The sequence below is a fragment of the Podarcis liolepis genome, assembly GCF_965112155.1.
Source record: "Podarcis liolepis genome assembly, chromosome: 2".
In the NCBI taxonomy this organism is placed as follows: Eukaryota; Metazoa; Chordata; class Lepidosauria; order Squamata; family Lacertidae; genus Podarcis; species Podarcis liolepis.
The window spans coordinates 42,734,082-42,755,326 of record NC_139555.1 but is presented as its reverse complement, the minus strand read 5'-3'; the positions used below and the strand labels follow the sequence as shown (position 1 = coordinate 42,755,326).

Below are 21,245 nucleotides of genomic sequence, written 5' to 3'. Positions count from 1 at the left end.
TTTTGATTTTGATTTTTTTTTGAAATCTCTTTTCTCAGTTACAAATGGCTTCCTTGTGGACCACCAGATTTGTGTTCACTCCCATTGTTCTTCCCCTCTTTGTCCCTGCAGGTACTTGTTATGGATCATCCGAGCACCCGCATTCTCTCATCTTGTTTTAAGATGTCAGACCTTTTGGCTGAAGGAATCACAAGTGAGTACTTGAGCAAGAGCCTTGTATGTTCTGTTTTAATCAGAGGCTTATACTACTTTGAGAAATGCCCCTATCCTCTCTCTGGCACTGACACCTCCCTTCCATTCCAATGAATTATATGTGTATCAGTTGAAAGTTGAAAGTAAGGTGGATCTGCAAGTTGCTGCATAGTGTAATCCCGGAACAAAATAGAAACCTGCTCCTCTAGGCACCTTCATGCTTTTAGTCAAGTCAGTGAATCTGGTGTCGTCGTTCTTCTTTCTTTCTTTCTTTCTTTCTTTCTTTCTTTCTTTCTTTCCCTTCCAAAATTCAGACATCTCAAATATTTCCTCTCTCCAGTTATTGAAGACATTAACAAGCGCAGAGAGCCCCTCCCCAGCCTGGAAGCAATCTACTTGATCAGCCCCATTGAGACGGTAGGTCCTTAATCTCCGCATACTTGGGCAGACACTGAATTGGTGAGATCCTCCAGATGCCACTTGATAGAGGGGGAATCCCTCAATAGTCACCCAGTTCCTTATTTCAACATGTGGCATGCTGGAGGCCCTTAGGAAGGAAGGAAGTTGGTGGGAAGAACTGTGGGCAAGTGGGGCAGGTGTCATTGGCTGCCTGCCGCTGTTTCCTGAAGCCCTATTATCCCCATAGGCCAGGAAATCTGCTCTTCCCATAAATCTCTCCAATTTAATTATTCCTGGTATGGCTGGAGTATCCCTGTTTGTGAAACCAAGGTGAGGGAAGCTAGCGGTGGAAGCTCAAATGCAGATATAGCTGTTGCTAACAATCCATTTTCCTTCTGCAGTCTGTGCATGCTCTGATAAACGACTTCAAATCCACTCCTACCTTCACCTATAAGGCTGCCCACGTCTTCTTCACTGACAGTAAGTTCAGGGCCTGCTCCTAATCAAACAGGAAGGCAGGTCAAGGCTTGTTCTGGGAAGGGAGAGAGATGAGCAGATGGTGGGATAGAGGAACACTCCACAATCCTACTGAGAGATTTGGCTTTGGTCCCGTGGCATTTCCAGTCATCGAGGGCATTCCTGGCCTACCTGAAGGCCTTCCTGCCACAAATTCCACTTGTACCTGTAGGTTTTGGACTGTGCTCTGAAGCACATACTGTTACTTGACATATTATCAACAGGGTCCAATGTGTTTTGGCCCCAGTGAGCATGTGCATTTTAGAAAACTCCAAAAGTATGTCCCTGAGCCTCCCGTGTCACATGGCTTGGAGAGTAGTTGATGCTTCTGCTTGAAGAGAAGTATCTGTCCTTCTCAGTGCCCTATTTGTGAGCTTCTTGGAACTTCCCATGAGTTTTCTTGTCATCATTGGGGAGAAGTAAAGGAAGACGCTGACCAGCACTGCTCAGGGTGGCCTCCAGTTCTGAGCCCACATGTCACACTGCAACCTTTTGTTTTCCCACCTTGGTAGCCGTCGGAGTGGGGTGGGGGGCTATTACCTAAGGAAACTTGCTGTGCAGTTAGTTTGGTGAGGGGAATGGGGAAGATCAGCATAATTCCTGCCTCCTCCTTGACTTTCAGCCTGCCCCGAGAACCTCTTCAATGAGCTCAGCAAGTCGCGAATCACCAAAGCCATCAAAACACTGAAGGAAATAAATGTTGCTTTCCTTCCCTATGAATCACAGGTGAGGAGACGGATTAGCAGAGGGTGGACTAGAATTGCTTGCAAATGGAGGGGCAGCGGCTCTGTCATTGTAACGTTTTGCATGAGGGATGTTGCCATTGTTAAGAACACGTGGCACCACGTGCAGGAATTCTTGTGTGGGAGCTTTCTGCAGTGGCTGTACAAAATTTGAGGTGGCAGCCTTGCAGTTGAGATTTCTCGAGGTATGTGATGTATATCCCACAGACCTCCCTCAGGACTTTATACTTTGGCCACATCTTGGTAGCTGGGAAGGAACAATCCAGCTGGGTAAATCAGACTTACCAAACCTGGTGTGCTGCAGTTGTCCTTGGACTACAGTTCCCATCATCGCTGACCATTGCCCATGCTAGCGGGGACTGAAGGGAGTTGGATTCCAACCACATGTGGAGGGCACCAGGTTGGGGAAGGATGGAAGAAGCCATATCTGCTTAAAGTTGAGGACCACTTGTAGCTTTGATTCCTCCGTGTGGCTGGATGCATGCTTGTGCCTGCTCCGATAATGGAAGCTTAGCTGCTAAGTAATTGCAGAAAAAGTATCAGACTGTCACTTAAGCGACCATTTCAGCTAGTAGAGACTAGCAAGAGAATTTATATTTCAATTATTCTGCCAAACTATTGAGAACAGCATCTTGCCTAATAATGCTGATGTTCACTTCTGCTGCTTCTCATAGTTTATTCCCAGTATTGGGGTGCAGGGCTAGATTTGAGTGGATGGGTGGGTTAACAGGCAACTCGTATAAACTTTTCTATATTTTTTTAAACTATAGCTATTTTATTAAAAGGTTAACTAGAAGTTAAAAGTTTACAAAGAAAGGGGAACTGAGGTTTAGCAATTACTCCTCGGCTTTCATCAAATCATCTTGCATCTGCTTATAGAGCTTAATATGCTCTCATCACTTCAAGCACGTTGCCAGATGAGTCTGTCTTGTGCTAGATAGTCCCTGTACAAGGTGATGGATGAGAGCCCCAAAGAGCTTGAGGGAAGGATGCCAATTGGAGGCCTGTATAGGTCCAGGACCTATTACAGCACTTCAGAGGCTTCAGAGAACCAAGAACCCAGCAGCTTTTAATGACCTTAAAGTGTTGCACGTTCAGAGTTCACAAATAACCATTAGCTCTTGCCCCAGTGATGATCGTGTGATGTCCTGGATTATGAGATTATGATGAGATGGATTTTAAGATACAGGTTGCCCTGTCATGTTTGCACCTGTTGACATACAGTGTAGGAGGTGATGTTTTCAAACACAGTAATCCAGGGAGAGGCTGTTTTCAGAAAAATATTTCTTGGGAAATGGGCCCTTCTGTGATTTTTCTGGTAGATTGTTGTGAAAGACCATTGCTAGAGCACGGTGTAGGTTCCCGGTGGCTTCCGAACAGACCACTAGTGTATTATTCCCTTTCTCCCATTTTTTCTCTTTCTAGGTGTACACCCTGGACAGCCCGCAGAGCTTTCACCATCTCTTTAGCCCTTACTGCAGGGAGGATAAGAACAATCACTTAGAAAGGATGGCAGAGCAAATTGCCACGTTATGCGATACCCTCAAGGAGTATCCTTCGATTCGCTACAGGAAGTCAGTACCACTGCATACTGAGGAGTGGGAGGGAGGGGATGGGGAACTTGCGATACCAGGAGGATGTGGACAGAAGCATAACAGGCCATAATGCTTTGCAGAGAAGTTGGTGGGGGTCTTATATTAGGAGTTACAATGAGAGATCACCCAACTATTCATTACACCAGCTTTTCCTGGCATCCTGTTCTCCTGAGGTTTTGGAGTACACTCCCATCAGCACAGTACTCCAAACCATCAGAAGAGCACCTGGTTGGGGAAAGCTGCGTTATGGCGTGAGGAAGTGTCCTGCAACTTATTGTTGGAATGGTAAAGAATCCTTGGCCACCTGCTCCGGATAGGGGTTCACTGCCAGGTGCCTGTTCTACTACAGACAGAGGGGGTGAGAACCAGGGTGCTTATCTGTTGATGAAATAACTGGCTCAAGACCTCGCCTTGTTGCCATATCCAGTGCAGGAAGCAGTGCTCCTCAATAGCCTTACCCTCTTGATGTTTTGTTGTAGCGGCTCTGAAGAATGCTGCCTGTTGGCCCATGCAGTGTTGGCAAAACTGAATGCCTTCAAAGCGGACAACCCCACTATGGGAGAGGTGAGTGATCCCAGCGTTTTTGCCACAGCCTGTGGAGCTAGAGCAAGAGGCTGAGGCAGTGGGAGGTCAGCTGCTCTGATACAATTTCAGAAAGCCCTGCAGCATTTCACTAGAAGAGCATGAGTATGATGACTCGAGGAGAGATCTGGGGAAACTCCCTTGAAGTGCAGGAGAATGCAGAAGTGACCTTCCTCCACGCAGAGATGAAAAACAACCTAGGGCAGGGTGGCTGATGGCTGGCTTTCAGCTTTGTGACTAATTCATGGGTGGACAATTGGATGTGAAGCCTGACCACTTTACTGCCTTCCTCTCCTCCAAGCCCTGCCCTTGATGGCTAGCATGTTCCATTTAACTGGATGCTGGGTGTCTTGCCAAACACCCACAAGATGTGCTCTTTGCAAAGGCTGCCTGTGAGAGTTTAAACATGTACTAAGAACCAAAGTAGATGGGCAAAAAGTTCCCCATCATTTTATTTCCGTTTGTTATTAAAACTAAAACACAGCAGGGGGAGGCTGTGAATTTTATCGCAATAGGGGCTGTGTGTGTACAAGGGCATGGGTGTTTTAGCCCCTTCCGCACGGGCCGTCTTTCTACACTGCTCTCCACAACCTTCTTTTTTTCTCATGAGTGAAAAACCACTAAGGAGGCATGTGTATGACAATCCAAAAAAATGGTCTACAGGGAAAGGGTTAAAGCACACACAGTTGCACAGGTGTATACACAAAGTGCTGCTCTGATCAGGCCTCCTGCTGCCGTATTTCATTTCAAAAAAAGGTGAACGAAGCAAAATACCTAGAGAGATGGTTCACATGTTTCCCTCCCTCATCATTTAGTTTGGCACTGAAATGTTCCATTTTATGGAACCTCACTGTTCGAAGGCTAAGATGTCCTGTGCAAGATGACTTCCAGACAGGGCATTTCCCTCTGGCTTTGAGTCCCATTTCTTTCTGGTGTTGCTGCAGTAGCTCTAGGCCAGGGTGCCCTCTAGATGATGTTGGACTACAATTCCCATCATCCCTGGTGGTTGGGCTGTGCTGGCTGAGGCTGATGGGAATTAGAGACCAGAACACCATGTTGGCTCTCTTGCAATGATATTCGAATTCCCATTTATAAAGAAAGGGGGCAGACCAGGACTGGTCTTGCTTGCTGGAAATAGTTGTTTTCCGCAAGTATGTCAGGAAATGTTATGTTAGCAGGAATTAGGACTAACTGCTTCATGTTCTGGGGATTTCAAAATTGTGTGCATAAGAGGGAAAGGGACTTTTGGCTCACTTCCAATTGATGTCACAGAAATCATCCATTATGTTCCCATGACATTGATGGAGCCACCACCTCCAGCCCAAAGGATGTGCTACTGCAGTGCTAGTTGCAGGGAACAATTTGCTTTGAAGCAGCTTTGCCCTCAAACAATAATTATCTCACCGGGCAGGGAACAAGAGGTACTGCCCACCATCAGCAATAGTTCTACCGTTTTGGGAAGACTGAGGGTAGCCTTGACAGTGGCTTCTGATGGAGGTGTGACCACAGCAAAGGTACTGCAAGTGCCTTTAACCCAGGGGGTGCCTTTCAGGTGTTACTGGACTGCCAACTCTTATCAGGTCCAGCCAGTGGGCAGCGATGTTGGGACCTACAGTCCAACAACACCTGGGGAGCACAACGTGGGCTACCCTTGCTCTGTGTTATCTTCCTTGTCTGCAGTGTTTCTTGATTCATCTGAAAAGAGCATCTCTAGGACACTGCTGTGTGTTTGTGTGGCCACCTCCTGGCATAGGAATGTACTGCACAAATGTGTAAAGACACATTCCTGTGCTCATTCTGACTTGGCTTTAACATTGCTGGGAAATGAGACTTAGTGCTGGGATTTGAAAGCCTGGCTTGGGCTGCAATTTTGGATAGTTTGTTTTTAGCCCCAAGCTGCTGTTGCCGCTGCATTCATAGAGATATTTTTTCCTGTCGTCAAGGCAGCTTAAATGCTTTGGAATGCAGTGTCTCCTTTTTTAACTTGCAAATTTGGCCTCATCCAAGCTGACTTCTAGTAGATATCTGTGAAAGGATTTATAGGCAGTCCCTGTTGTCCAAGCAAACCCTAAATAACTTTTGTAAAAGAGCACCAGAGGCAGAATTTCTACCCCAGATAACAGGTAGGTCTGTGGCTCACAGTGACGGCTTCTTTCCTTTACAGCGTGCACAGCCTGACATGTTTTGAGTCATCTCTGCACTAATGGGATTGTGCACTGCCAATTGGGAAGGGATTTGGTACATTTTAATAATTGCATTTCTGACCATGCCCTCTGCCCTGAGCTTGCTGGAGAGGTTGCACGCAACTGGTAGCTAGTGCAGCAGGCAGGTTTATGGGGGTGGGGTGGAGGAAGGAGGCGTGAGGCCCAGGGAACTGGAGCACACAGCCTTTCCTTCTGGGCTGCTTGGTGCTGGCCTCAAATGGCAGCTAATCTCTCTCCTCACCTTCCCTCTTCCACTCTTCTCAGGGTCCTGACAAATCTCGCTCTCAGCTTTTGATTGTAGACCGCAGCTGTGACCTTGTATCTCCGCTTCTCCATGAGCTCACCTTGCAGGCCATGGCCTATGACCTGCTCACCATTGAGAACGATACATATAGGTGAGGTCCAGTGGTGGTGGTGGTGGTGGCAAGAACGCAAAGGTAGAAATCCCTGGAGGGGGAGAATGCCTCTTTGCTCAGGTAGCAGCCATGTGTGTCTTACCAAAGCCTTTTTCCCCTCTTGCCTTTCCTCAACCCTGCCAGGTATGAATCCACAGGCATCAGCGACTCACGAGAAAAAGTGGTACTGCTGGATGAGGACGATGACCTGTGGGTGGATCTGCGCCATATGCACATTGCCGACGTCTCCAAGTGAGAACTTGTTTGTGTTTGCGCGCAGACACACATACGCGCTCTGCTTCCTGGTTGCTGGAAGTAACCCATCCCAGATGTGTCTGAATCAATTATTTTGATAGCTGTTGCCTCACTTCCCAGGTCCACTTGGGTTACAACTTATGTCTAAAGCCAGACTCAATCAGGTGGTAATAGCAAATACAGTCTTCCTACACCGGCACTGCTGCTGCCCCTGATATTAACATCCCTTCTGCTGTGGGGAGCTCTGACTTTTGCAGCCTGCATGGAGCACTGCTGTTTATTGCAGAGGCTGAGAGTCAGATCTCTGCAAGTTGTTAGGAACAAAGGTAGCTGCCTTATACTGAATCAGATCATTGGGTCCCTCTAGCTCTGTTGTCTACCCTGATTGGCAGCAGCTCCCCAGGGTTTCACGTGGCGGTCTGCCCCAGTCCTGTCATGTTGGGGATTGACCTTGGGGCTTTCTGCATGTGAAGCAGATGCCCTACCCCTGAGCTATGGCCCTTCTGCTTGCCCTCTGTTTGGCTCTAGCTCTTCAGAGAGCCCATTCCAGAGCAGGCCATGAATGTGACTTTCTTCCACAGGAAAGTGACTGAGCTCCTGCGGACCTTCTGTGAGAGCAAGAGACTCACCACAGACAAGGTGAGGCTGCTAGGCTGATGCCTATGTCTTACTCTTCTAGCCGTTCTTCCCCTGGGGAGTTCAGAGAGGCTTCCTGGCAGTGTCCCATCCAGCAACTTACCAAGGCTGGAGATGCTTAGCTGAAACTCCCCACCACTTGAAGTTTCCATGTTCACTTTCATGGAGATCTCAAGTGTTGCTGGCTGGAAGCTCCAGGGTACGTGGGGTTCGGTAAGAGTTGAATGAGTTGGGATCCCCCAGCCTGCAGATTTTCTTAGTGTAGGGAAAGTTGTTTTTGGTCCATATCTCTGATGCCATCTGATCTTGGCATTGCTGGTCTCTCCATTTCCCTTTCTAGGCCAACATTAAAGACCTGTCTCAGATCCTGAAGAAGATGCCCCAGTACCAGAAAGAACTGCACAAGGTAACAGATGCAAGGCACCAGGACTGTCATTTTGCTTTGAATAGTCTATTCTCACCACCACCACCACCACCTTTCCACTCTCAGAGCACCTGCCTCTCATGGAAGTAACAAACAGATAAAAAAAAAACCAGAAACCATTCAGCAGCAGTTAGCAGGAATTAAAATACCAGAAGTATTTCAGTACATTTCCAAATTGTTTTTAATTGCTTCTACCTGGCTTTGGAAGGCTAGCAGAGAGCAGGGCCAACATGGAGCAGGGCCTCCCCAGAAGACCAAAGCATGGCAGCCTCACATGGAAGGCGACAGTCCTTAAGAATACCTAAGATGCTTGCTTGAGGCTTCAGAGTTCAAAATCAGCACCTTGGGACTGACAGATATGCTGCTTGTTCTTTTAGAAGAGCAGTATTTTTATATTTATTGGTTTGTTTATTGTTCTTACTGGTCACTTTTTAAAACAAAAAGTGGACTCAAAGCAACTTACAGTATAATGCAAACATTAAAACAAACATGAAACTAAATAGAACCTAAAAGCTAGAAGCCTTTGCTTACATAAGAGGTGCTCTGTTGCATCCCAGCCAGTAAAGGAGGCCCCAGAGATTGCTGCTTGCCCATTGAGGTTTCACTGTGAGGCAAGGAGAAGGGATGGTCAAAGACTGGTTGGCTGAGGAAGTAATCATTGTCCTACCCCTCCCCCCCGTTCCCCACCTCCTTCACCCTGCAGTATTCCACACATCTGCACCTGGCAGAGGACTGCATGAATTCCTTCAAGGGCACAGTGGAGAGGTTGTGCGGCGTGGAGCAGGTGAGCATGTTAAAGAGTCTGGAGCAATGTAGGAGGGGCTGGATAGCCTTACCTCCCCTCCAACTTCGCTCACTCAGAGTTCAGGCCATGGACAGACGCATAGAGCAATGGACAATCTCCCCTTGCTTTCTTGAGTAATGTTGTCCTGTGATCTTGGGAGATGGCTCCATGAGAGCAGCCAAGCAGAAGGGGATTGATGGATGTCTTCCCTGTCTCCAGGACTTAGCCACAGGTACAGACGTTGATGGAGAGAAAATAAAAAACCCTATGAAGACCATTGTGCCGATTGTCCTGGACACCAACGTGGCCGCATTGGATAAGATCCGCATCATCCTGCTCTGCATCCTCCTCCAGAACGGTACTCCCTTGTCCACTTCTTCTCCTCCCTTGCGTCGTCCACAGAGACCTAGGGCTTTCTTCCCAAGACATGGTTTGAGTTTTGCCACTGTTGCCTTGAGAAAAACTGAGGCATGGGTTCATGGGACTATTGTTGGGGCTCTTTCTCAGCATCCAGCAGCACAAGTGGGTGGGTACATATATCTTATGTACAGCTGCTTGGGGCAGGTGCTGGCGCGACCCTGAGGGCCACGTCTAGCATCCTGGAGTGCTGTTTTTCTGAGCCGCATTCTCTCTGCATAGGCATCAACGAGGAGAACCTCACCAAGCTCATCCAGCATGCCAACATACAGCAGGACAGGGACATCCTCTACAACATGCACTGCCTGGGGGCTGCCATCATGCCAGAGGTATCTCAGTCCCATTCTTTGTTGCAGTCTCTGTGCAGGTGGCTTGTGGCTGGACCAGCTTCCCCCAACCTGGTGCCCTTAGAGGAGGGCTTGCCAATGTGGTGCCTTCTAGATGTTGTTGGACTCCAGATTCCATCGGTGCCAGCCCATCTGGATGATGGGAGTGGTAGTCGGCAACATCTGGAAAGCACCAGTTGAAGGCTGGCCTAAGCTGTTATGGCTGGGTCAGGTTGTGCTTCTGCTGTTGCCGGTGTTCTTTGAGAGTCAAGGCAATTCTTGGTCTTTCAGGAAGTAACTTCTGGGTTTCCTGATAAGGCGGCTCTCCTGAGGGAGGGGAGCCCTTCCATCTGTCTGTCTGTCTGTCTGTCTGTCCATCTATCTCATTCTGCTTTGTTGTTTTTCTCTTTTGCCTCTTTGCCTGTCTCTTTGGCCAAACCAGCTGGAGCCTGTTTGGTAAGCAGTTGCTCATTCCTGAATCTCTTTCCACTCCCCTCCTCCAGTGCAGCTGACTTTCAACTTTAATTTATTTTGTTTCACTGATTCCTCACCTCACAGGACATTGGTGCACACATGAAACCTATAAGGAAAGTGCGACTGGAGCCTACCTACCAGCTCTCCCGGTGGATTCCTTTTCTTAAGGATGTCATGGAGGTACACAGACAAGGGTCAGGGTGGGGTGGGGAAGGTTGCAAATGCTACAGGAAAGAAGAGGGTTTCTTTATGCCACCTGCCTCAGAAGTCCTGGGGGACTTCACTGCGGAGAGCATCTCCCTTTGGAGGCAGAGCAGTTGTATAAGAGAGGCCCCTTCGGAGGTGAGGCTATCAAGATGTAGAGCACAGGGCAAAAAAATCAAGGCCAGCCCAGCATGGATACCCTTCAACATTTCAAACAGTTTCATGCTCCCAGTTGGGCACTACAGTGCACATAGGCGCCGACTCCATGGGGCTTGAGGGGGCTGGAGCCCCCTCAAAAAAAATTTGGGGGGGGCTCAGCCCCCCCAATAATCTCGGGCGCCCTTCCAACAGAGCGCCGCCGCTGTCCCCCGCCTCCTCCTTCGCCAGCCAGCCAGCCAGCCGCGCGCCCTAATGGCGGGGGCTTCTGCCTCGCTGCTTCGACTGCCAAGGCACTGCCGGAAATCCCGCGAGAACAGGGGAATCCCGACTGGCCACACCTCCCAGCCAGCCAATCGGCTGGCGGGGGGGCGTGGCTTGCCCTATTTAGGGCCGGAGCCACTTTATTTGAATATTCATGAGCTTATTTATTATTCATGAGCTTTCCCGGGCCCCCCCAATATTTTTTACAAGTCCGCGTCCCTGACAGTGCACATCCAGGAACATGGAGTGTACCCTGGGAAAGGCAGGTATCTGTTCCTTTCTTTCCCCCTTCTGTCTCCTCAGACTGGGAGCCAATTATGCAGATGGCTTGCATATCCTGTTTGGTCCCTCTAGAGCATCAAAAGAGCTGCCCATTTTGGTGGGGTTCACTTGATTCCCCCCACAAAAGAGTAGTAGAAACTGAAAGCATTCTAAGGCAGGGCCTATGGTGCAGTCTCTCCATATTAGTCACCTGGACCTGTTTTGCCCTTCCTTGTGACTACCATGAGTAACACATTTACAGTGTGTTAGGTCCCTGCCGTCTCCCATTCCTTCCCCACTTCTGGTCTGAGAATGTGTCCAGCCTAACATTTTGTCTTGTTTTGGGGGCTCCTGTATGTGTTTGTCCTGTGACCAACTTTTGCTGCGGTCACTCTGAATCATGCAGGCCATGGGGTGCGGGTGGGCGTGGCTTGCATTCCTTTGCTTGGGCCAGGCTGCCCTTGGCTGACAAGGTTTCTATTACCCTGACGATTCATCTTGGTACTGCCCATTGATCCAGCGTCAATCTGATAGTTAAATCCAATCAAAGGAGCCTTTCGCCTGCTCTCACCCCAGCCAACTCCACGTAGCTCTGTGAGCTGAGCTGCACAAAACATTAAGCTCCCACCATAAAAAGTCAACAAAGGATTAATCTGAAAGTCCTCATTATGAAGCATTCCCGTGTTGTTGTATAGCCCAGGGCCATGTGCCTCTGAGCTGCTGGAGTGGTTTGGTTGTGAGTAATGCTTAGAGGGATGGGGGAAAGGATCCTGATAGTATTTCTGCCACAGAGGAGGGATTTTGGAGTAGCAAATGAGTTGGGCAAATAAGTGGTGATAGTTCAGCATGCCTTATATTATCTGCCCTGTGCCATTTTCTGTGGTGTTATGCCACATCTTCTGTAATGTTGACCAACGTTGTGGTAACTGCCTGGTGGAAATCAACCCTTGTTGTTTTCCTCAGGGGTGCTGAATAATTCACCTTTATTCTTTGGCCTGTTAACAAGCCAACCCCCACCCCAAATAAATAGTCAAGTTGAACAGTGGAATGAGCCCTGCAGCTTATTATTTCCAGCAGAACGAGAAGAAAGAAAGATCTTTTCTTCTTTGTTCATGTTTTCACAGGACGTCATCGAGGACAAGCTGGACAAGAAGTTGTGGCCTTATGTGTCTTGCCCAGCCCAGGGCCCCTCTTCACAAGCTGCTGTGAGGTGAGGAAAAGTGGAAGTATTTTGTGATGCCTCCTTTCTCTATCCCACCCGCTTCCCAGGTCTCCACAAACACACGGTTCCAGGGCTTGCATCTACATTCCAAAAGTTTATTTCAAGTCCCCCCCCCCCTTTATATGGGAACAAAAGGCCATAAATAAATCTTAAACCAAGTGAGAAATGAACCAAGGAAAAGCCTTTTAAAAAGTGTGTGTGTGTGTGTGTGTGTGTGTTTATCTTCCTGAGGCTTATTGGTGGACAAGATCTCTTCCTTTATAAGGCACAACATGAGAATTCTACAGCTGCAGAGTATGCAGTAGGGATTATTCTTCTCCAGGCAAAGGCAAAGAAGGGGGTGATGGTGCCTAAATTTGTCTGGAGGGGCTGCAGGGAGGAGTAAGAGAAGAGGGATAATCCCTATACACGAGTGTTTGTGCAGCAGGATTGGGTGGTGGTTGCAAGATGAAAGAGATCGAACAGGCACTATTTTGTGGTGACAAACCTCCTAACGCTGTGATGAGTCACATCAAACCTCGTAGTTCTATGATGCCCAAGTATGATACAGGACCTAATACAACACAGAGAACAAGAGAACTGCATCTGAAACTGCTAGTGCTTCTTTTCTCCAAATAAAACTCCATGTGTGTTATGTTTCCCTGTCCTGCTGTGTTTGATTCATTTTATTTTATTTTTTGTAGAAGCCCTTTTTAAGGTTTCCTTTTCTCATTCTTAACTCTAACTCACATAGCAATATGTTGTTTGTTCCCTGGGCTGAGACTGTGCAGGAGCCATCCTTTCCGGGAGCAGCAGGCCCAGCATAGAGAGAAAAACTGTGCTTTGCTAGCTGGCATGTACTTAACTTGACAGTCTTCTTGCAGCTGGTGCCCTATACCCACATAACATCTTTTCCCCCTCAGTGCTCGCTTTGGTCATTGGCACAAGACCAAGACAGCCACCGAGTACCGGACAGGACCCCGCCTCATCCTGTTTGTACTGGGGGGAGTTACCATGTCGGAAATGCGCTGTGCCTATGAAGTCACTGATGCCACGGATGGAAAGTGGGAGGTGCTAATTGGTAAGTGTGCTGGTGAGGGGCATGTCCAGGGTACAGGTCACTCTTTAGGCTGGAAACCATTCATAGGCAAGTAAATGATTCAGGAATTTTCCTGGTGTTCCTTGCGACATATATTGGAACACACAGAGCAGAAAGCAAATTCAGACGGGTTTTCTGGAACTTGACAATGCGCTCTTCTAGCAATGGGGGCTTCAGGGTTAAAAGTAGTATACATATAAACATCATCATTATTATTATTATCGTTATTGATGTAATGCTTCTACAAATGAATTATTTCTGGCTTAAGATAAAGTTCTTCGCTAGAGAGGGGTTGCCCTGGCAGGTGTGGCTGCTTCTGGCAGCCGCTTTTTGATGCCAACCTATATATTGCTAACTTTCACTACATGGATTTGTTGAGTATCACTCGTGTGTCCTGAAGCTCTTTGGGTAAAATCTGCTCCCGACTGTATTGGCATGGACCTGGGAAGGTTGTTTACTACATTCTTCTTCGAACCTTGGCTGGAGAAACCAGTTGTAGATTGAGATATAGAGCAGCAGCAGCATTCCTGTCCAGAAGTCTGTCATGTGTGAGTTAGCAAGTAATAGATGGGTAGCCGTGTTGGTCTGCCATAGTCCAAATAAAAAAATTCCTTCCTGTATCTGAAGAAGTGTGCATGCACACGAAAGCTTATACCAAGAACTAACTTAGTTGGTCTTTAAGGTGCTACAGGAAGGAATTTTTTTATTTAGCAAGTAATGATGAGCTAGGTGCTGGCAGAGCGCAGCAGCTTCTTAACATGTGGGCCTGTTTGCTCAGTGTGATCTGCAGAATCATATCACACACATGTGATCTGTGATGGACTCCTCTAAGGTTGCCCTTCCAACTTTTCTTCTCTGCTACACAGGCTCATCCCACATCCTGACTCCCAAGCAGTTCCTGGAAGAAGTGCGCAATCTGACTGAGCAAGCTCCACTGAAGTCCTAAGAACATCCCACACCCCTAAGAGACTGTCTGACAGCAGCTCTGTTTATCTGCCCAGATAAACCTTTATTCTTAAAGAGATGCCTTTTCACGCACATACTTGTCTTTGCTTCTGTCCTTTTAAGACTGGTCCCTCCTTCAGCCAGCTATCATGAACGAGCATGACATTGGAGGACCTGGTCTAGTGTCCAGGCTGAAGACAAGGGTCCAGCCACCTGTTACGTGAATCCTTTATTTAACACTGTGATGAGTTTTCTGGTTGCACTTTATTTTCTGTTCCCCTCTTCCCCACAACCTCCGCCCAGCCTTCCCCAAAAGGAGGGGAAGTGTAAACTGTATATCTGATGGATAAGCATCTCCTACTTCTCCCTTCATCAGTGCAGTTATTTACTCCTTCAAGGGGGATTTCCAGGAAATGAGCTGCTTTGATGTCTACACACATGTCCTTGTCTAGACTCCATCTTGGTTCTCATTCTTCTTTTTCTTTTTCTTTTTTTGGGAGGGCAAAGGTAGATTGCTCACTGAAATAACTTATTTTTGGTTGTTGTTGGTTTGAGGAAAAGTTTGAATGGATTCAAGACCATTCACCCCCCAATCCTATGTAACATGTAGAAGCAGTAGCTGTTCCTGGATGCCCAGTGTTGCAGGCCTACTGGTTGTGCTGATGCTTAGTATAAGACGGGGGATACTACTATTTTTAAAAGACCAGGGGAGATGAATGTATGGGAGGTGCTGTGTACTACTTGCATTGTGAGACTTGTTTAGCTCTGCTGAAGAATCCCAGTGTATATAAATAAATGTGAAAATTAAAGTTGTCTACATAATTTGTTCTGTGACTCAAGCTGTGAAACTTTGGTAGTGGCACAAAACCAAGTTAGCAGGCAGGATGGTATCCCACTTGATGGTGGATCAGCTCGCTCCTTTTTTTCCTTTAAGGAATTTTTTGTTTCTCTCTAGGAACCTTAAATCTTGTTACAGGTTTATGTGGCCCTGCTCTCTTCTGTTCACCCTACTTCCTCATGTAAGATGAGGGAGGCCCAGTTTGGACTTGACATAAAGTGTTACATTTGCTCCTCCCTCCTGTCTCCTCTTCTAGCGCAGCCACAAGGAGAAAACTTCCACTTTTAAACTAACCAGAGTTCCCTGTTACATTTGAACTTGGGGGGGCGGCTGGTTAGTTTAAACTCTGGTTTGTTCAAACAAGCCAGGGACATAAAATAATGATTTGATCCTGGCTTGTTTGAGCAAACCAGTGTTTAAACTAAGTGTGAGGACCCTGTGACCCCTCTAGATGTTGTTTGACTTGATTCCCATCCGCCCCAACTAGCATGGCCAGTGGTCAGGGATGATGGGAGTTGTAGTCCAACAATATTTGGACCACAGATTCCTCACCCAGGGTTTAAATTAATTGAAGTTTGCCAAGTTCAGGCATGTTTAGGGAAGTTTTTAATGTTTGATGTTAATCGTGTTTTTAATATTCTGTTGGGAGCCTCCCAGAATGACTAGGGAGGTCCTGCCAGATGGGTGGGGTATAAGTAATAAATTATTATTATTATTATTATTATTATTATTATTATTATTATTATGAGCTCTACTTAGTTTTTAAGAAGAAACTGAGGCTTCTGATCTTATTGTAACCTTACATGAAGAGGAGACACAAGTGTGCCAGCCCAATACTTTCTTCTGCTTGTTCCTAAAGCACTAGAGTAGGGAGTTTGAGGCCCTCTTGTCTTATGACCAATAGTCAGGGATGATGGGAGTTGTACAGCAACATCTGGAGGGCAACAACTTCCCCATCCCATGTTATGGTGGCTCCTCTGAAAAGGTCCAGTGTGGTGCCAGCCAATCCATTTCATGGCATCATAGATGCAGGTGGAAAGACTCTCTGAGATGACGTTTAAACACCCAACACCAGAGGACATTTGAGGGCAGCTTCACATTTATGCAGCTAACACAAGTTCTTCAAATGCACCAGTGGTGGTTTATGCGTCAAATCCAAAGTGTGAATGAAAAAAATGATTGTCTGTAACCAGATTTGCATACAGGAATTTGAAGATATATGTATTTTACCTACATTGATGGGGTGGTTGCTGGAAGACATCTGTGTGCCACTTCTCTAGATTCAGGAATTGTATTTACCACATAAAGAGTGGAGCCATCCTGACTGAATTATAAAACATCGGAGCAAAATGTTGGCAGTTTTTTCTTTTCTTTTTTGGGGGGCCTGTTTCACATGTTTTTTTGTTATGTATACTAAAATGTTAGATATGAATGTTTCAAACATATTTATCCTGTTTGCGACAGCACCATCAAGCCAGGATTGGCTGCAATACCTCGCGGTGTGTGCACTTACTGTGTTAAAACTTGGGCTGCTGTTTCTGTAATGTGTGAATAGATATTTGTTGATGCCTGTGAGATTCCATGTTCCTCCTTGATCTTTGGGGCTGGGCTTCCTCTTCTTTTGATATACAAACTAACCAACTGTTGCTTATTGCCTGGTTTCAGCTGCCTCCCAGTTGTGTTGAGTGGGGTCGAGACCCCAATAGCCTAGTAAGGGATGTTTACATGATGTCCTGCCGTAGATCTGCCTTGGACACCCCCAGCCCAATCTGCTGTGTATGGAGCTTTTAGTCCTGATCCCTGCTTGGGAATTATCATCTGCAATTAATATCCATTTGGATAATTGCTGTACAGCAGCTGCCATGTGGGTGGGTAGTGGATTTGGGGTGATGAATTAGTACAAATGTTTGTTTAGGAATCGCTAGTGCCTCGATGGGTTTCGACCTGATCTTGAGGAGAGGGCTGCATAAGCAAATCAATGCTTAGCGACTAGAACTCATTCTTCCAAACCCAACTAGCAACTTCCTGCTGCAGAAACAGTCTCCAGAGCATGAGCAGAGCAATCACCTTGCGTCCCTCCCTGCTGGGGCTAAAGGAATTCCTATCTCTGGAAATATGCCAGCTCTCAGTTTTGCAGGTCCAAGCATGGTTAGTCAGAAACTTTGGACCGAGCTTCTCCGTTTTTTAAGGACTTAATAGGATTTGAAGGGTGACAAGTTGCCTCCTACAACATGCTCAAAGCACCTTGCAGACTTTATCCCAGTAATTTGTGCAGGAATCTTGTTACACAGTTGCATGCTATTGTGGTGGCTTATGCAGACAGTAACAAGTGCCCTGCGGTAACACGGCAGCAAAGCCATCTTCAGCCCAGAAGTGGATAAATAGCAATCCAACCTGATTCTGCAGGTGTTGCCTTGGGGTAGTTCCTCCCTATCTTGCTCCGTGCTTCTTTCTACAGATTCAAGAGCCTCCCAGTGAAAATGGACGTCTTCCCTCCATTTTCTTGTTGCATTTCTGTAGCAATCCTCAACTAGGTTGAAACCTTACATATCTCCCATGGCCCACGTAGTCTATTCCTCCTGGAGACAGGCAACAGCTAGTTGCTGCTTTACAGTTACACAACTGGCCCCTAATGCTGGTTAAAACCTTGTAAGCAACCGCTGTCCAAAGCCATTTCAAAAGTGGCTTCAGAGTTTTTCCATTGCTTGAAATAAAACCTCATTTCCTAATTACTGGACAGGCTCCAAATAACTCCTAACCCCATCTGCTCTGTGTCAGCTAGGGGGAGAAAGCTGACGTGATAGTTACATGATATTTGTATTACCCTCTTTTGTTGTGCTAGCATAAGGTGAACACCTCTCAATCACAGCAGGCATCTGAATGAATCCAGAGCATCTGGTCCAGTTTGCTAAAGCAGGTATGCTGAACCCTGCCTATAGTACCAGGACTCTGGGTTTGATCTGTCTTGCCCGCTGTCATTGGTATCACTGCTCCCTTTAAAAAAGCAGCTACTGGGCCATGAAGAAAGGAGCAGTCAGGGAGCACTTGCAGCACTCTGAATTAGCTCGCTAGTCTGTTGTGATTGCTCACACCACAGTCCCAAGGGACTTTTGAACCCACTGTTGAGTCGACATGCTATATTCACGAAAACAATGTTTCCCCTGGCACATAGTTATTGAATGCCGGCAAGAAAAACCAAAGTACAAGCTAGCCTATGCCTGACTGCTGTATTTTGATGGTTCTAAATCCTGTGTTCGGCGGTTGGGGGAGATGTGCTGAAGGCAAATCTGTTTGCTTCATATGCATTCAGTAGAAACCAAATATTCTGTGGGGAAGAAATAGATCTAGCAACTTGGAGCCATTTTACTTGCACCTGCATTGTGGCTGTTGGGGCCCTTGCAGCTTCTCCACTAAGGGCAAGCTTGCTGTTCTCTCCCACCTAAAAAAAAATCCCAGCTGAGTTTCCCGGTGTTGGGGTTAAAGGTAAAGGGACCTCTGACCATTAGGTCCAGTCGTGACCGACTCTGGGGTTGCGGCGCTCATCTCGCTCTATAGGCCAAGGGAGCAGGCGTTTGTCCACAGACAGCTTCCGGGTCATGTAGCCAGTATGATTAAGCTGCTTCTGGCAAACCAGAGCAGCGCACGGAAACGCCGTTTACCTTCCTGCTGGAGCGGTACCAATTTATCTACTTGCACTTGTGGTTGCACTCCCTCAAATGCTACTGTCACCCTAAAGCAGGTGCTCTCCTGACATTCTAAAGCTGAGTATGTTGCGCTTGAAAACACACACACACACACACACACATATTTTTTGGCTGACACTGCCCTCCTTCAGTGCAAGAGGAGTTTCCAACTCAAGTTATTCTCTGCTTCAATAGTGGAATTCTTTATCTTTCATACCTTCCTTTTAAAGGCCATTGAAGACCAGTTTTTTCTCTCTATATCGATCTGTTCCTTTTCTTACCACCGTTCCCTAGAGGAGTCAGGTGCCATAGAAACTTGCTTTGGCTAAGCTGGCAAATGCACTGATGCTAGTGCTAACAAGGCTCCAGGGGCCACGAAACTCCATCCACCCTGCATCTGATAGCGCAGGGAAATGGAGAAAGCAGAGGACGGTCTACAAGTAGTGGATGTGAGCATCTCAGGTAAGTGAGAAGAACAAATGGGCAGGCGATGGGTGTATGTGAAGTCATTAGAATTTCTCCATCAGGTTTAGGAAGGCAAACTAGTTCTGGTGTGCCTTTTCCCACTTATAAAGTACATCACACACCCAAAGGGAAGGAAATGGCAAAGACTATAGGTATCTGTAGGAAAATGCTTTATCTTTCAAGGGAAGGGACTATAGCTCAGTCAGTGGTAAAGTATGTGCTTTGCATGCCAAAGGCCCAAATGGCATTTCCATTTGAATGATGCTTCTCTGCTGGGAAGCTGCTGCCTGCCAGAACAGGTAATGCAGGCTAGATAGACAAATAGTTTCTCATCTATAAGGCAATTTCCTCAATTCCTACAGATGAATATTGTGCTGATAATGTCAAGGTTGCAGATGAGGTGGTGGAAATGTGATGTCACACTTACATATTTGCTCCATTAGCACCATTAGGTGCTTGGTGCTACTAGGTACAGTTTCTTGATTTCCCTTCTTTTCACATTACCTCTCATATTTACCTGTTCTGTATCACGTCTACAGGGGAAAAACATGTTTGCTGTCTGTTCGCAGGCTTTCCTCACCAACTTCCTCTAGCAATTACCTGTTCTTTATAAAGCAAAAATTACATGCTCACACAAATATGTTTCAGTTATCTTAAAAGTGCAAAATCTTATCTGGAGTGATTATAATAATACTGTAGCTATGTTTTCTCAAACACAACATAAAAAGATTCTTGGTCAGCACAACAACAACAACAACAACAACAACAACAACAACAACAACAACAATAATAATAATAATAATAATAATAATAAATTTATTATTTATACCCCGCCCATCTGGCTGAGTTTCCCCAGCCACTCTGGGCGGCTCCCAATCAGTGTTAAAAACAGTACAGCATTACATATTAAAAACTTCCCTGAACAGGGCTGCCTTAAGATGTCTTCTGAATGTCAGGTAATTATTTATCTCTTTGACATCTGATGGGAGGGCATTCCACAGGGCGGGTGCCACTACCGAGAAGGCCCTCTGTCTGGTTCCCTGTAGCCTCACTTCTCGCAATGAGGGAACCGCATTTAGCAGATGTTAGAAAGCTATCAGTAAAGAACACATTTTTTACATTGACTTCTTCCACAATACAGCCATGAAAAATGTGTTCAGGGGTGTATCTTGACTAATATGATATACTTTTGACTAAGAGCATTTATATTTATAGACAGAAAAGAGAGTTAAACTTTTTACTAAGATGATGATTATGATAAAAAATTTATACCCCGCTCATCTGGCTGGGTTTTGTTAGCCACTTGAGTCTTTTGCAAAGACAAAAATGTAGAATACAGTATAAACATTTTCATAAATAAATGCAGATTGTGTGGTGTTTTGATCTGTTTTATAGACATTTCCTGTGCATGCATCCATTTGCAACCAGGTAAGATCCTGAAGAAATATTTCATTAGCTGGTTAAGTGATCCAAGATCTAATGGATCAATTCCCTGTAGGAATTTAAATTACCGGGAGAATTTTGACATCACAGAATGTTCTGGATTGGACCTGGGGTTTAGCTACTCCCTGGAATATAACTGGCCAACCTTTTGGGACCAATGAGCACATTTGGAATATTGAGAAAATGCCATAGGTGCCAATCGCAAAATAGCTGTGGCGTAATGCAAAATGGCTGCCAAATCCAAAAGAGCAGTAAAAGAAAAAGAATGGTGCAGGCATCTCCACAACTCGTACCAGCTGCCCCATCAGTTGGGGGGTGGGGGAGAGCACTGATTTGAGGTACCACTCCACTTGTTCACAGAGAGAGCTTCTTTTGATGTCTCCTCTGCTCAAAACAGATGGGACTGTGAGTACATAAACACCCCTTTTTTTTTTTACACAGTGCCAGCTCAATGTTTTGAAAATATAAGATGTTACAGAGCTGTGGTATATTTAAATTTAAATTTCATTCAACATACTTTAAAAATCCCACTCTTATGCGGCCCTGGTTTACCAATGCCCTGCCCATGGGCACCAGTGCCCCCACCAAGCCCTACTGCAGTGCCTACTTCAATTCTCTTTGGCGTATGTCTCTTTGGCTAGGCCTAGAGTGGGCCTGAGCACGCCCATTTGCAATACTCAGTTTTGATTGGATGCCGGGAATAGTGGGTCGTGGCTGTGATTGGATGCCTCCCCTCTTTTCTTG

General features: G+C 46.4%; 1 protein-coding gene and 1 long non-coding RNA gene across 4 annotated transcripts in view; one reads left to right on the top strand and one right to left on the bottom strand.

Annotated features, from left to right (window-relative positions):
• The window catches only part of STXBP2 (syntaxin binding protein 2), a 36,789-nt gene extending 21,908 nt beyond the window's left edge, over positions 1–14,881 (top strand). For all 3 annotated transcript variants that reach the window (XM_083490717.1, XM_083490718.1, XM_083490719.1), the window contains 17 exons: positions 112–193; positions 533–609; positions 993–1,071; positions 1,730–1,833; positions 3,276–3,424; positions 3,925–4,009; positions 6,496–6,626; positions 6,771–6,878; positions 7,463–7,520; positions 7,858–7,923; positions 8,645–8,725; positions 8,945–9,083; positions 9,365–9,471; positions 10,027–10,122; positions 11,952–12,037; positions 12,952–13,109; positions 13,994–14,881. In XM_083490717.1, coding sequence (XP_083346843.1) covers positions 112–193; positions 533–609; positions 993–1,071; positions 1,730–1,833; positions 3,276–3,424; positions 3,925–4,009; positions 6,496–6,626; positions 6,771–6,878; positions 7,463–7,520; positions 7,858–7,923; positions 8,645–8,725; positions 8,945–9,083; positions 9,365–9,471; positions 10,027–10,122; positions 11,952–12,037; positions 12,952–13,109; positions 13,994–14,073 — 1,686 coding nt within the window. In that variant the 3' untranslated portion in view covers positions 14,074–14,881. The remainder of the gene's footprint in view (positions 1–111; positions 194–532; positions 610–992; positions 1,072–1,729; positions 1,834–3,275; positions 3,425–3,924; positions 4,010–6,495; positions 6,627–6,770; positions 6,879–7,462; positions 7,521–7,857; positions 7,924–8,644; positions 8,726–8,944; positions 9,084–9,364; positions 9,472–10,026; positions 10,123–11,951; positions 12,038–12,951; positions 13,110–13,993) is intronic.
• LOC310700830 lies at positions 14,392–16,762 on the bottom strand. Its single transcript, XR_014522862.1, has 2 exons — positions 15,256–16,762; positions 14,392–15,213 (listed from the first exon to the last, which is right to left on the bottom strand). It is a non-coding gene; the product is annotated as an uncharacterized lncRNA (long non-coding RNA).
• Positions 16,763–21,245: the final 4,483 nt, after the last annotated feature.